This window comes from Lissotriton helveticus, chromosome 5_1, assembly GCF_964261635.1.
Source record: "Lissotriton helveticus chromosome 5_1, aLisHel1.1, whole genome shotgun sequence".
Lineage (NCBI taxonomy): Eukaryota > Metazoa > Chordata > Amphibia > Caudata > Salamandridae > Lissotriton > Lissotriton helveticus.
Window position 1 is genome coordinate 1,062,371,102 of NC_136065.1, and position 14,728 is coordinate 1,062,385,829.

The 14,728-nt window shown below is 47.5% G+C and overlaps 1 protein-coding gene across 1 annotated transcript in view; it reads left to right on the forward strand.

Annotated features, from left to right (window-relative positions):
* OGA (O-GlcNAcase) overlaps nt 1–14,728 on the forward strand; it is a 621,684-nt gene that overhangs the window by 149,888 nt on the left and 457,068 nt on the right. The window contains 2 exon segments of the mRNA XM_078643616.1: nt 2,471–2,569; nt 11,072–11,356. Of these exon segments, the coding sequence (XP_078499742.1) occupies nt 2,471–2,569; nt 11,072–11,356 (384 nt within the window).

Consider the following 14,728-nt stretch of genomic DNA (forward strand, 5'->3'; position numbering starts at 1 on the left):
AAAGGGCATCACTCACACATTCCATCCTGTTCCGTTTGTGATGCCTCAGTGGGATTTGAACCTGGTTCTTACGTTTCTGATGTGCGCTCCCTTTGAGCCACTTCACAACTGTCCTCTTTGCCTTCTTTCGTTGAAGACTGCTTTCCTGGTTGCCATCACCTCCGCCAGGAGAGTGAGTGAGCTCCAGGCCCTTTCTTGTACTCCACCTTTCCTTTCTGTCCATCCGGACAAAGTGGTGTTGCGTACTAAGCCTTCTTTCCTGCCCAAGGTTGTCACGGCCTTCCACATCGGGCAGTCTATCACCTTGCCAACCTTCTTTCCGCCACCGCATCTCTCTAAAGAGGAAGAGCGGCTCCACCGTCTGGACCCAAAACGTGCGCTCTCATTCTACTTGGATCGCACACGCCAGTTCCGGGTGGATGACCAACTCTTTGTTGGTTACGTGGGCGCTAAGAAGGGGAAAGCGGTGCACAAGAGGACCATCTCCTGGTGGATCATCTTGTGTATCCAGGAATGCTACTCCTTGGCTAGAAAGGAGCCCCCTGTTGGATTGCGGGCTCACTCCACCCGAGCCACGGCGACTACAACTGCCCTGGGCCGGGGAGTGCCCTTACACGACATCTGTCAGGCAGCTACGTGGGCCTCGCTGCACAAGTTTGCAAGACACTACTGCCTGGACAGCCAAGTCCGGAGGGATGGCTTCTTTGGCCGTTCCGTCCTCCAGGACTTTCTGGTGTGATTATTGGTTTGCAGACCCACCACCGGGGTTGGTATTGCTGGGGTATCTATTCAAAGGTAAGGAATCTAATACTAACGTGTCTCTTTCAGATGCACAAGTTACTATTTGTGTAACGATATATCTGTAAGAGACATTAGTTAGTATTAGATTCCTTACCGACCCACCCATCCTCCCCGTTCTGCGAACCAATATCTAGGGTTAGGGTTATCCCCTTTCAGGGCCCTAGTTTCAATGGCACCAGTGTTGGTTTTTAACATGGCTCTGCGTTTCTGGCGCGGAAAAGCTGGGTCTAAGAACGGACGTCAGCACGCGGAGGCGGCGTCTAAGTACTCCGACGACGTCATCACGGCGCCCACGACGCCGACGACGGACGCGGAGCCGCAGACGACGCCTACCGACGCGCAAGGGTACTGCTACGCAAAAATTTCCGGATCCAGTCTGACGCCTGGGGATATTCTAAGGTAAGGAATCTAATACTAACTAATGTCTCTTACAGATATATCGTTCCACAAGTAGTAACTTGTGCTTCACTTCATTTTGGGAGCATAATTTTGTAAAAAACACAACTATCACTTTTCAGCTTTTACAGATGAAACGTTGGTCATTTTATGATGCTTTGTCAAAGCAATGCAAACTAAATCAAAGTAAATTTGTATGCTTTTTTGTACCAAACATTACTTAAAGGGGATTTGTTAAGTGAATAAATTAAAATACAGATCATTTGTCTCTTTCAAAATGTCACATATCTCTCTCAAAGAGAACAAACTCTTGCAAAAATGGCTGCAAATCTGCCTGTTTACTTTAAAAGGAGAATATCAGAGTACTTTAAGCAAAGACCTCATTTTTTCTGCCATGCTGTATAGCATCATGGTTTCCTTGCAGCATGGCTAAAAAAGACGCAATGATGTGGGCCTGTGTCATCTTACAGGCACTCACATGCATCCAGCACGGATGCATGTAGCTACAAAAGGACATTTCCATAAAAAAACAAATGTAGTGCAGCAGTGATACATGGAGTGGCTGGGGGCCAGGATGAGAAACAGCATGAGGGACACAACACAGGCATGGGGATGCAGAAACGTGGATGGGGAAGAATCGCATGAGCAGATGAAGCAAGGGGGAAGACAAGAACACTAGGGTGACAGCTGGAAAACACACCATCTCTGATGGATTGCTTTCTCTAAGTCGAGCATAGGAAGCATAGAAGCCATCCACTCATAGGTGATAAAGAGGTTATACTCTATGGATTTGGTATTACACAAGATGGACAGGCTGAAACGTCGGTAAGCATCCAATAGAAATGAAAGCAAGTACAGAAGAGTGACTTTAAAGCCAACTAACGATAAGCAGTTTGGGCGGGAAGGGGCGGTTGCAGGCCCCTCTATGTTCTAGGTAAGCCCACATTGTCAGTCACATTAGACAGCCAAACAGCTTGCGATGTTGGGTAGACACCACCTGAAAATGAATTGGTAAACAGTAGGATGTTTAGAGGAAGTAGGAAGGTATGGAGGGTCGGAGGGCTACCTCAAGTGGCATGGCTTTTTCAGCTGTTTTATTCTTTGGTGGTTCTTGTTTCCATGGGGTGTAGGACACGTGTTTATTGCATTTTCATCTTTAGTTTGGTAGTTGCCCTTTCAAATTCTTGGAGCACATTTTTGATGTTTCAACTGCTGTCATGTCTTATGACTTATAAAATTGTTATATTGAAGCACCATAATTATTTTTCCTCAGAATATTGTGGAACTTTCTGTTTTCCAAATGCTGCTCAGTCTCCCTATCTACGGACTGTAGGTGAAAAGCTGCTTCCTGGTATTCAGGTGTTGTGGACAGGTATGTTTTAATTTTTATAAATATCAAATTGAATTGTGCGATTTTGTCATTTTTGCCACTTGGCTGCAATGCACTTGTGTGGCACATTGAGCCCAAGTTCAAGATTCCACAGAATGAGTTTTTAGGTCGAGCCTTAGCAGCGCATGCGTTGCTCTGCGAGGCTTGCTGTATTAGAGTATGGACTTGAAGCCCCACCCACTCTACGCCCATATTTTTTATTGGCTTGTCATTGTTCTTCGGAAACACTGACTTCTGATTCGTTAATAGGCTTGTTAGTCCCTCCTTAGTACTGCCTTGCTTCATTTGTAACGTCCAATGAGGACTGTCCCTTTTAGTTCTGTTACACGGTTTGTCTTATTTAGTTTGTAAGCACTATTTTCTTTAATGAGTTTCTCCTACTGCAGGCACAACATGCTTTTCCTGCAACATTCAGCGTGCCATGCACGCTTTCACTTTCCAAGCAGCCCGGGACAATGGTGGCCGCTTCTTTTCAATGAAATAGGTCGCACATTTACAGGAGTTTGAGCTATTAGCATTATAATTGACATTGCCTTTTATTTATTTGTTAATTATCAAAACCGATAAATAAAAGGCATTGTCATTTACAATGCCAATATCATAAAATCTCACAAATGTGAAACCTATTGCATTGCAAATGCTTGTTTTTAAAATAAGTATTTCCCTCCAGTCTGCTAGTTTTTATTTGTTATCCTAGCATTGTTATTGCTGTTTCTAAGGGTGCCCTAAATCTGTTTTTAATAAAAATAGACTGTGATAGCTTTTTGTTTTTTTTGCTACATAGATCTCGATGGGATTCAAATCTTGTCCAGACTTCTGTCCAGTAACTTGTGTGTAAAAGTTCACTTGTTTTTCTCTTGGTTTAAAATTGTGGACATGGGCAGTTGGCATGACGAGACTCCCCAGTGCCCTCAGTTGGTGCTTTACAAAATCAGGTCTTCAGCGCTATCTGGTTTTGTTTTGCTAGAAAGCAGCACAACCTTTTCATTTGAAAGAAAAAAAGTACTGTTAGCTTAATTTTCTGGTTCATGGAAACCTTTCAGGGTTAAATAGGGTACATTGTACAAAATAAATGGTTTGTGACTTGTGTAGCTACAGATGCACATGCTGTGCATACTCCTGCCATCTAGTGTTGTACTCAAATGTGTGCTACTTGTTTTGTAGGTCTCGCATAACGTTGCAGCGCATGCGCTGATCGCTCTGCGAGATATATAGTGAAAGAGTAGATTTGAGAAGGGGACTTGAAGCCCCGCCCCTCTTTTTCATTGGCTGGAATCACAGTTTATGCTAAACGTTGGCCTGCCATTGGACATGAGTTTTTTTGTTGCCACACTTTTCGTCCGGCCGATCCGTACAGGGTCGTCTGCTTTGCGTCTGTCGCAAATCAATTTCTTATCTTTAGGGGGGTGTAGGGGAGGATCATGTTTCAGCTTCACAGGGTCCGCGTCACTACACAACATCCTCAGAAGGCAGAACCGTAGCAACAAGGTAGCGACGCACATCTGGCGCCTGGTGCTCAGTGAACGTAGGGCTTTCTGTTAAATTTCGTCCGTCTTATCTCGTTGTGTATCTGGACGCCGCCCCCTGCTGCCCCAGAGCCTCCCTCTCCAGACGCTCTGTGAGAAGTTGGCCTGATATATGATGCTCACTAGTTCTAGTGATCACCTTGTATCAGTTTACAACAACCCTTATGGTGATTGGTTGTAAGTCAACCTTATAGACCAGCTATCATAATGGTAGCATGGACAAAGCAGTCTTAGGCTAAACTCTTTTGGCATGTGAAGCCAGCTGTTTTACCACATATGACCCCTTGAATACCAGATGAAAGGACACCACACAGGTTGTTATGAAAATAAACAGTATATTTATTAATAACAAACACCTCTGAACTCTTTATGAGATCAGAGAGCTAAGCACATGACAATCTCTTAGGAAAAATACGATAAGTTGCACAAAATTACAATGGTGCCCTAGGGGCACGGCAAACCATATACTAAGGAAATGGAATGTGAAAGTCGATAGAAGTAATGGAGCTGTCCAGAGGCTGTAGGATCGTTGGGACCACGCTACCCTAACTTTAGGTAAGTAATAGGAGGCCCACGGAACACGTGTGCAGAGTGTGAACTCGCACGCGAGATGCGTAACAACATCTATGGACAGTACAGTTCAAGAAAAAGGTAAGTACGGACAATCCTGACTAGTTAAGACTAAAACGACTGTGGAACTGGACACTAGGAGAGTCAATCTACCCTTGAGCACCGAAATGCTCTTGTTAGCCCACCCACAGGCTGCGGGTGCAAAGTCGTGTCGGGTTCCGGCGTTGAAGTCTATGGAGCCTGGAAGAAAAGATGCTGCAGGCGGCCAGGAGGAAGATGTCCGGTGTGATCCAAGGGTGGATCAAAGATGCTGAAGACCTGAAAGCAGAGGGGACAATGTTCAGTCACTAGCCAGTGACTGGAGTGGAACCAGGAAGGAACCAGATGTCGTCGTGGCGAACAAGTGAAGAGTGGACGCTTGATTCTGCAGCCACGTGGACCAGGAGGTGTCTTGGACGACCAGGATGGAGGCACCAGCTGTCCCACGCAGGCTCTCGCTGTCGGCGGTGTTGGTTCCGGATTCGGCGTCAACAGGCCTTGGCAAAGGCAACCCACGCGGTGAGTGGAAAAGGCGTCTGGTGCGGACTAGGAGAGTCCGGGGTGCCCCTCTTTTGGAAGGGAGCAAGGGCCAGTCTGGAGCAACCAGACCAGCAGTGAAGATTTCAAGGTTCATCGTCCAGGAGGCCACTAGCCAGCCGGCAAGTGACCAGACAATGCGTCGAGCAGCAAACAAGCAGCAGGGCCCCACGCAGATCTCGTGAAAGCTGAAGGGCTGATCCTCTGTGCAGGGGCTGCTCGGGGCTAGGGCTTCTCAATCCCCAAAGCACTTGGTCGAGTTTACCTCGGGAGTCATGCTGGAAGCGAAGTGCAGTTTCTTTCAAGATGGCCGGTCCCTCGTGTCTCGTCGCACCCACGGGTCTCAGCTGTGCTGTAGATGTGAGTTGAGGTCGGAGAGGTCTGGGAATCCACGTCTCGTCGGGCTCTGAAGTCTGGATCCTCGAGGGAAGACGACAAAGTGAAGCCGCTGGATGCTTGATGGTGCCTGCAGTTGCAGGGTGGACACTCCTTGCCCACAAGGGAGATTTCTTCAGTCTTCTGTGGAGCAGAACGTCGAAGTCCAGAGTTTCTTCTTGTAGAGTAGTTCAGGATTAATCTAATTTGGAATGGGACCAGCTCCTACCTTTATCCTGCTAAAGGGGGCTGTACTGGTGACTAGGTCCCTCCCCTGGGTGGGACCAGGAAGGGGGGTGGTTACACCCCCTATCCTTTGTCCGGTTTTCGCGCCAGAGCTGGGGCTGGAGTGCCCCAGCAACTGGTTTGAACCGGTGTATGCACAGGGCACCTTGTGTGCCCCAGGCATGTCTCATTCCTTTCAGGCCTCCCTACCTCAATACACAAAATCCTGTCTGGGGTGGTGCTAGCACCTCCCAAGGCAGGAAACCCTTTGTCCAAGTCTCCCTCGCTGGAAGGACTCCCAGCAGCAGGAGGTCAGACTTGTGTCTTTGGTGGCAGCATCCATGTTGTGATGCCAAGGCTCGAGTTAACTTTACCCGGGGTTTACAGTTACATACATGTTGTGCCCCTCTAGAAGGGTGGAATGCTACCCCCGTCGCCAGAATTGGCGAGGGGGTAGTATTCCAATTCGTATGACACCTTACTCAACATGTTTTGATAATGTTATACCAGAGTTAGCATTTAACCGCGAGGTTGATAATGCACTTAAGAGTATATGGTATAACGTTATCATGGAACAGCTATTAGGACTTGGTTCCGCAAGCTGCAGACGGGCTCAGCTCATGCCAGAGCACCATCTCACATAATTCCAAGCACTCTGCCTTCAGGATTGATAAGGCCTGCCATAGGAGTGACTGATAGGAATATATGTGTCCATTTTAGGGTTAGATATAGGTATACTATATCTATAGCAAAGGGTAATTACACCACCTTGCCCCAGCTGTCTTGCAGCCAGTTGTCAGTTTTCGGTGGCCAGCCAGGGGTGGCATAATACATGCTTCAGCCCCTGGTAGGCCCTGGGTACACCTATGCCCTGGATACCTAAGGTACACTGTACAGGGACTGATAAGGTGGCCCAGTACCAATTGGTAAATGCACCTAAAGTACATGGTTGTCAATTTAGAGAGAGAAAAGCTAGGCTGTGGGTCTGATTAACAGGCCCACAGCCAGGGAAAGTCGTAAACCAGTGAAGCAAAAAGCAAAAATCTGGGGTGACCATAGGATTGCAGACCCCACTCTCCTACACGCTCTTCCTCAGCTTCACCCAAGTGTCTCTGGCTCCCCGCTGTCTCCCCTGCTCGCACTGTGGTCTGTGACAGCCGAGCTGTTGTACTCTCAGTGAGCTGTCAGATGCGTGGAAGAAGTTTTGCTGAGAGCATGGTGGGGAGCGCAGAGGGAGTGGTGAAGGAGGGGCAGACAGAGACAGCCCTTGCGAGCTTCATGCCGAACGTGTTCCCCTTAGCTCGGCTCTCCCACACACCTGTCCAGCACCCCTCCAATAATGACCGGGCGCTGGGTGGAAAATCTTGCATGTGTCTGATGAAGTGCACGCGCATTCAGGCAAACGCCAACAGCGGTTGTAGAGAGCAGAGTTCCTTCCCAGAAGGCAACGACAGGGAATGGCCCTAGCTCGTCACCATAATTCCAAAGGCTTCTCAGTCCCACCCCCTATGCACTTCCTCATGCCATTAGACACTGAGGCGGTCGTTGAGCCCAAAATCATACCCGTTCTCAAAGTTGTTGGGCCATTCGGCTAAGTCCCACAAGAAAAAAAACAAGGAGATCGAAGAGGTCTTCAGACGAGACAAGGGAGCGTCGTCATTTGAGGCCACGCTCCGTGGTTGTGCCTAGGCTGGCTCCATTCCTCCACAACACTCTGACAGACTCTGACATGGAGCCAGAGGCGCATCATCCAGCACTGACTGAAGCCATTCCTTCCTGAGCCTGAGCCCTATTCCTATGGGCACAGACCAACACACACACACAGACCCCACCCCCACAGACCCCCACACCCACAGACCCCCACACCCCCACCGACTCTCACCCCCACAGACCCCGACTCTCACACCCACCGACTCTCACACCCACCGACCCTCACACCCACCGACCCTCGCACCCACCGACCCTCGCACCCACCGACCCTCGCACCCACCGACCCTCGCACCCACCGACCCTCGCACCCACCGACCCTCGCACCCACCGACCCTCGCACCCACCGACCCTCGCACCCACCGACCCTCGCACCCACCGACCCTCGCACCCACCGACCCTCGCACCCACCGACCCTCGCACCCACCGACCCTCGCACCCACCGACCCTCGCACCCACCGACCCTCGCACCCACCGACTCTCGCACCCACCGACTCTCGCACCCACCGACTCTCGCACCCACCGACTCTCGCACCCACCGACTCTCGCACCCGCCGACTCTCGCACCCACCCACCCGCCGACTCTCGCACCCACCCACCCACCGACTCTCGCACCCACCCACCCACCGACTCTCGCACCCACCCACCCACCGACTCTCGCACCCACCCACCCACCGACTCTCGCACCCACCCACCCACCGACTCTCGCACCCACCCACCGACTCTCGCACCCACCCACCGACTCTCGCACCCACCCACCGACTCTCGCACCCACCCACTGACTCTCGCACCCACCCACCGACTCTCGCACCCACCCACCGACTCTCGCACCCACCCACCGACTCTCGCACCCACCCACCGACTCTCGCACCCACCCACCGACTCTCGCACCCACCCACCGACTCTCGCACCCACCCACCGACTCTCGCACCCACCCACCGACTCTCGCACCCACCCACCGACTCTCGCACCCACCCACCGACTCTCGCACCCACCCACCGACTCTCGCACCCACCCACCGACTCTCGCACCCACCGACTCTCCGACATGGTGCGAACCGTGAGTGAAAACATGACATTCCTGTGTTTGATACCAAAGTCGCTGCATCTACTATATGGAAGTCACCCTTACAGCAGGCCTTTGTGCCCTAAGGCAGGGTGCTTTATATTTTATGTAAGGACATACCTACATGAGCTTATATGCCCCTGTGATGTTTAGATCGATCACTAAATATTGCAAGTGAGCAGGGAAGCCATCTTAAGGGTTGTACTGGAAATTGGTCAAAATGAGTCACCCTGCTACATAATGGCTTCATTAAAACCTATGGTTTTTGGTATCAAACACATCATATTAATACACCCACACTGATTCCAGTAATGGATTTATTAATCGTGCACTCAGAGGGTACCTTAGAGGTACTCTCTGAACACACTAGTCCTACCACCACAGACTAGTTTCTGACCCCCTAGGAGGTGCGAGCTCCACTCTCAGAGGACTGAAAACCGTGCCTGCTCTGCCCGGATGTGTTTGCGCCTCCTCAAAGCAAGATGACTGGTGATCTTCATATCTGTAGAAGAGTCTTCAAAGGCCTCTGCTGCCTGTGACAGCCAACCCAAGGCTTCCCTAGATGGGAAATGCCACCCTCTGCCCTGGGTCCATCTGGCACGAGAACATACAGGAAAATTAGATATGCAGGAAGCTGTTGCACTGTCAGGCTGGACAAACTTCTAGGGTGAACATTCTAAAGTGAACATGAAGTTAGACATTCCATCATCTTGTGTATGGTGGAATTAGACATTGTGGGACAGGGTGATGCCCACTCTGCAAAGGGAGTAGTCAAATAGGGGGTGTGGTAACACCAGGGATACGTAGCCCATTGGCTACTCCCACTCTCTTTAACACTCCTAAATTTAGTGTTTATGGGACCCCATGATACCAGGGCTTCAGATTTGACGGTCCAAAAGAAGTAGTCAACTGAAGTTTACTGACCCGAGAAGAAGGGAGCATGACTGCCTTGGCGCCAAGTCTTCCTGCTGTACCAGATACTTGTGGAGAAAGAAGGCTCGTCCTGCCGCTGTCCAGACTCCTAGGAAACCCGAAGGGCTGCCAGTGCTTTGCAAATCGTCAGAGAACTCCCTTGGAGTAGAGGAGCTACTCCCCTGCAGCCACATGCACCAAAAGAAGCTAGGTCTGGTTCTCCGTCCTGGTGCTAACTGGGAATACTGATGCAGCCGCTCAGGTCACCATGATCCTACAGGTCCGATTCATCCTTCCCCCAAATGTGGTGACGCCAGAACCAAATGGAGCTACACAGTACCAAATGGAGCCGCACAGTACCAATACCTGTGGTACCTGGCCCCTTGTCTGAGCCAAGGCATGTTGTGTCCAGTTCAGACACCAAAACCAAAGAAAAACGATCTACACGCCAAGGGACTTCAGGGGCATTGAGACCCACATTGTGAGTGTCCCAGCTGGCCTCTTTGCCCCTTTTCAGCAGAAACAAAGACCAAGAGTGAGCCTCTCTGACCACTGCCACCCGACACTTCAAACTGCCTCTGCACTCACGCACCACAGCCCAGGTCCGAGAGAGGCGACAGTTCCCCAGAGATCCCGAGACCCTAAGGCTGATCCCACCCTTGGGTTTGCCAAGACTGAACTTCTAGTCGTCGCCTGCGGCCTCTTTCTGCAGACCCCGGCCAACTGCAAGTGACTCCAGCACTTATCCAGGTGCCAAAAAACACCACTGCACCAAGTCCCACAGCGCAAGGAGAAGTGGGCCAATGGTGTACCTACGTGTCTGAGCATCTCAAGGGTTGAGCCCCCTGTGGGTTCCACTGGACTGGTCCTCCAGTCCCAGCTTGCGGCCTCTTTCTAACTGGACCGTTCCCACTAAAGTGAAGGGGACACCCAATGCCGTAACAAACCTCTGCACCCGGATGCCCCAGAGCCTCTCGAGGTTACCTGTTGATGTGGCTTTGGACCTTGCCCCATACTCACCTTACGTCCAGAAGAACAATCCTTTAAGTTGCTGTTAAGTGGCCAAATGCAGTTCATGTTTTTCCAAATGGCATAATATTACAGATCCCAAAAATTGCACTGTCACCTTTTGATAACTAAAACTTCATAATTCTAAAAGTACGTACTTGATTCCGATGATCATGGTATCTAAATTCATATAAAATTATGTGTTATTTTCATAAATTGTTTTCAAATTTCTTTATTGAATGTGTCTCACTTACTGCCTTTGTGTGCAATACATGCTTAGCGCTACCCTCTGATATGTCTAACTGCTCACCCACACTACCACAAAAGAGCATTTGGGATTTCATTTGTGCCTCTGTAAAACAATCAGGTTTTGCCTGCACTCTTTACACAGTGTGCTTCATTTTGGTTGACAATTTAAAGAGAAAGCTACCTACAGTTGACACTTTTTGACTTATTAGAATTGGGAATTATACCTTTCAAAATATGCTTGATTTTAAATGTGCTTCACTATTTCCTTCAGGTCCAAAGGTTGTATCTAAAGACATCCCAGTGGAATCAATTGAAGAAGTTTCGAAAATTCTTAAGAGGGCTCCAGTTATCTGGGATAATATTCATGCTAACGATTATGATCAGAAGAGACTTTTTCTTGGACCATACAAAGGACGCTCAACAGAACTCATTCCTAGGCTAATGGGAGTTCTGACAAACCCCAACTGTGAATTTGAAGCAAACTATGTTGCTATTCATACTTTGGCAACCTGGTACAAATCTAACATGAATGGAGTGCGAAAAGATGTGGTAATGGGTAAGCAAATTTGTAAAGAAAAAAGTTTTCTCTGATCAGTATGCATAATTTTTTTTCTCTGTTTAAATAGTCAACTTCATACTAAAAGTATGACCTTGTCGCTCTTCCAGCACAGAGGGTACAATAAAACTGAAACTCACTTGGGAGCAACATTTTTCAAGAGCATTGCATTAAATATTTTAAACAGTATTACATGAATATATATCAATGTGACATAAGATAGAATAAAGTAAAAAGGCAGTTTCTGTATATATTAAATACATAGACTTAGTACTACAACTGTGGCATGAAATAGCCTGAATAAATTAACTTCTGTCTAATTGCAAGCAAATAGTGAGTATCCACTTGGAACATTTAATTAAGAGTGGATATACATAAGAGTGCAGTTGGGTAATTGACTGGAAGATCCATCTTTATCATTTTATGTGCAATTCAGTTTCTCAAATGTTGATAGTTTTAATATTTCCATGATCCACACATTAATTCACATGGCAGAAGCAGATTTTGTCATTCGTTCAGCAGTCTTTTAGATCTTGAAAGGCATTTATCATTTCTACCAGCACTAGCATGTATATTAAGGGATCTGCTCGGAAAATATCCTCTTTCACAAAAGCTGGGCCTTGAGCTTTATTCCGTTTCTGAATCTCAGGACCTATCCAACCTACTCGTCTCTCCTTCTTACATCTATTTCTTGCGTTAGTTCTATTTTGGTGGTCATCGGACACCTCGTCAGAATAGTCTCCATTAGAAAGATTTGTAGAATAATCTAGCCATTCACAGTCTGCTTTTGTCTGATTTAAATGTGGCTACCATTTTTTTGGTGCTAAGAACTACTCTTTTCCAAACTATCTTGATATTTTCCATGTTGGGTACCTTAGATAGATCTTTCCAATAACCCTTTTAAAGGTTATTCTGTATATCAACCGCTTTATAACCTTTCTTCATTTCTGAGTCTCTGAGCTTGTTCAAACCATTCTACTTCTGTTAAGCTAAGACATTTTTTGACTTAACTTTAAGGTAATTGCCAAGCCAGTGCTTACTAGTTGCTCTTAGTAGAAGAGTCTGTCTAGAACCTACAAGGACCCTAGCGCAGAAGAATCTGTGTCAAGGGGTTAATCCACTCCCATCATACATCAAGAGGGATTACCCTCCTACATCCTCACTTGCTCTGTCCCTGAAGGGTGCCTGTACTCCCTACAGCTTCATTTTGGCCTGAGGACAGTCTTCCGGTCACACAGTGGGAGCCTGGTACTCTTCAAGGGAAGAAGTACCCCAATTCCGGGACAGTTGAAATTATCTGTCAAGCCTTGTGGTTCCAGAAATTGTGCCTGACAAAAACGTGGTCAGACCAGTTACCAGAAACTGCTTTGGGGCCTCATTTAGGCGTATCAGTCTGGTGGATATCTCTGATAACATTTAAATCTTGGCTGTGACCATGGGGTGCTGGTCCACTACACCTTAAGATCCTATCGTCCCTACCGGATCAATATTCATCCAGTCCATTTGGGCTCTTAACTGGTCTCTCGTCTCTGATAGCTGGACCATGCGCCGTCATTCAGGCACCAATGACTGACTAATGTCAAGGAAACAAGAGGTGCAGTCAACATCATCTGTGGTGGACAGCCTATTGTTTGGGGGTTGGTTCATTGAAACTAGAAATTTCAGGATCTTAAGATGTAGCCATTTTATTCCATTTGTACGGACTAATGTGTCGTGTAGTTCCTATAAAACTTATACAGGATCTGCGAGTTTAGACAACATACACTTGGTGGCCAGACTGATTCCAGACATGCCCACCAGGTATGTTGGCCTTTATACCAGCTAGCTCACAGTGCCACTAGAAACTCCTCTTACCAAGGAGACAAGAGTTCTTGGCAACTATTGAAAATGACCACACTGATCCCTCAGGACCGTGGAAACAGTGTACTACTTTTCGCTCAGTCATTCGTGCTCACTAGATCTCAGAGAAAGACACAGAATAAACGGTAGGGATGTTTTTCAATAAGTATTTGACCAGTCGTCATTCTTGTGTAAAATAAATGTCCTGTAACGATCATCAGACAGTAGCAGATATAAATGACTAAAAGCGCTAAGAACGTAAAAGGGTGGTAGATTTCTACCATTCTGATATGATCATGAATACAGGCAAGTATATAGAATACATGACAATAGAATGCGTACTATTACGATGCTACCCTAACAAGATGTACTTAAGTGTACCTAGCATGTATGTAAGTGTTAAGCCAAGAATCCCTCTAGGATAAAGTCAACCCACATTACCTGAAGTGAGAAACTGTGGGACCCCGTCCTGATCTCAGTTTGGACACCCTGCAAGTGATGTCAGACCACTGCGAGCTGGAGTATCTGCGTGCAGGGTGCTTCAGCGTCTCGCGTCAGTGTGTTGGCATAGAAGTCCCGAACTCCTCTGTTTGTTTCAGCAAGATGTAATGTTTTTATACCCAAAGGTCTCCCCGGGGGTTTAACTTTGCTGTGTCAATGTTGAACCTAGGATAACGTCGGGAATGACGTTTATACATACTATTTATGCAGGGGATGAGCCCTGCTGAGTTTCCAAGAATCCTCATGCATAATGTATTAGGCTGCTACTAGGGAAAGCCCGCGTTCTGTTTGGAGTGTTGTATCTAGGTAAGAGGTTAGTCCCCAAGAACCGTTGTGTGTAATGTACGGGAGAATATAGGTATTGTTAACTGAGCCTATATTGGGGTACCTATATGGAATTACAGTAGTTTAGTTCTGCACTACTTTTATTTACCAAAGGTGGCTAGATCAAAGTAGAGCCTTGAATTCCATTTTCCTTTGTCCATATCCCATCAAAATGCCCTCTTTATTTCTTCATTGAATTGAAAGCATTTGGAAAGACCCAGATTGAAGCAAAAGCAACCCTGATAGAATAACATTGGCTAGGAGACTCCATCTTAAAATGATTTCTCAAGGCTGCACAACCAAGTTAAAATGTTTGCATTTGGCTTTGGCCCAGATGGTGCTAGGACCTCCTGGTTCTCTTTGTGACTTTTTGTTTACTAATTTACTTACCTGCTGAAGGTACTGCTGTTATTCTGACATAGTACAAATGCTAGGATCTGATGTTCAATGGACAGTCTTCTTTTATTGTGCCTTTGTAGCTGGGCTATGAAAATGTGAAAGTGAATCCAAGGTCTTTAAATCTACTGTCTGCCTTTGTAAAGGAAGCAAGGCCCGGACGTGAGGTCACTAGTCAAATGTTTATGGTTTAGCTACAGCCGCTCTCCTTCTTTTTCGGGAAGTCATCCCCTTTGAGATGACCTTGTCTGGGGCCATTCCACTGCATGCACCAGCCAAAATTGGTCACAGGAACGACTGCCAGGATTATCA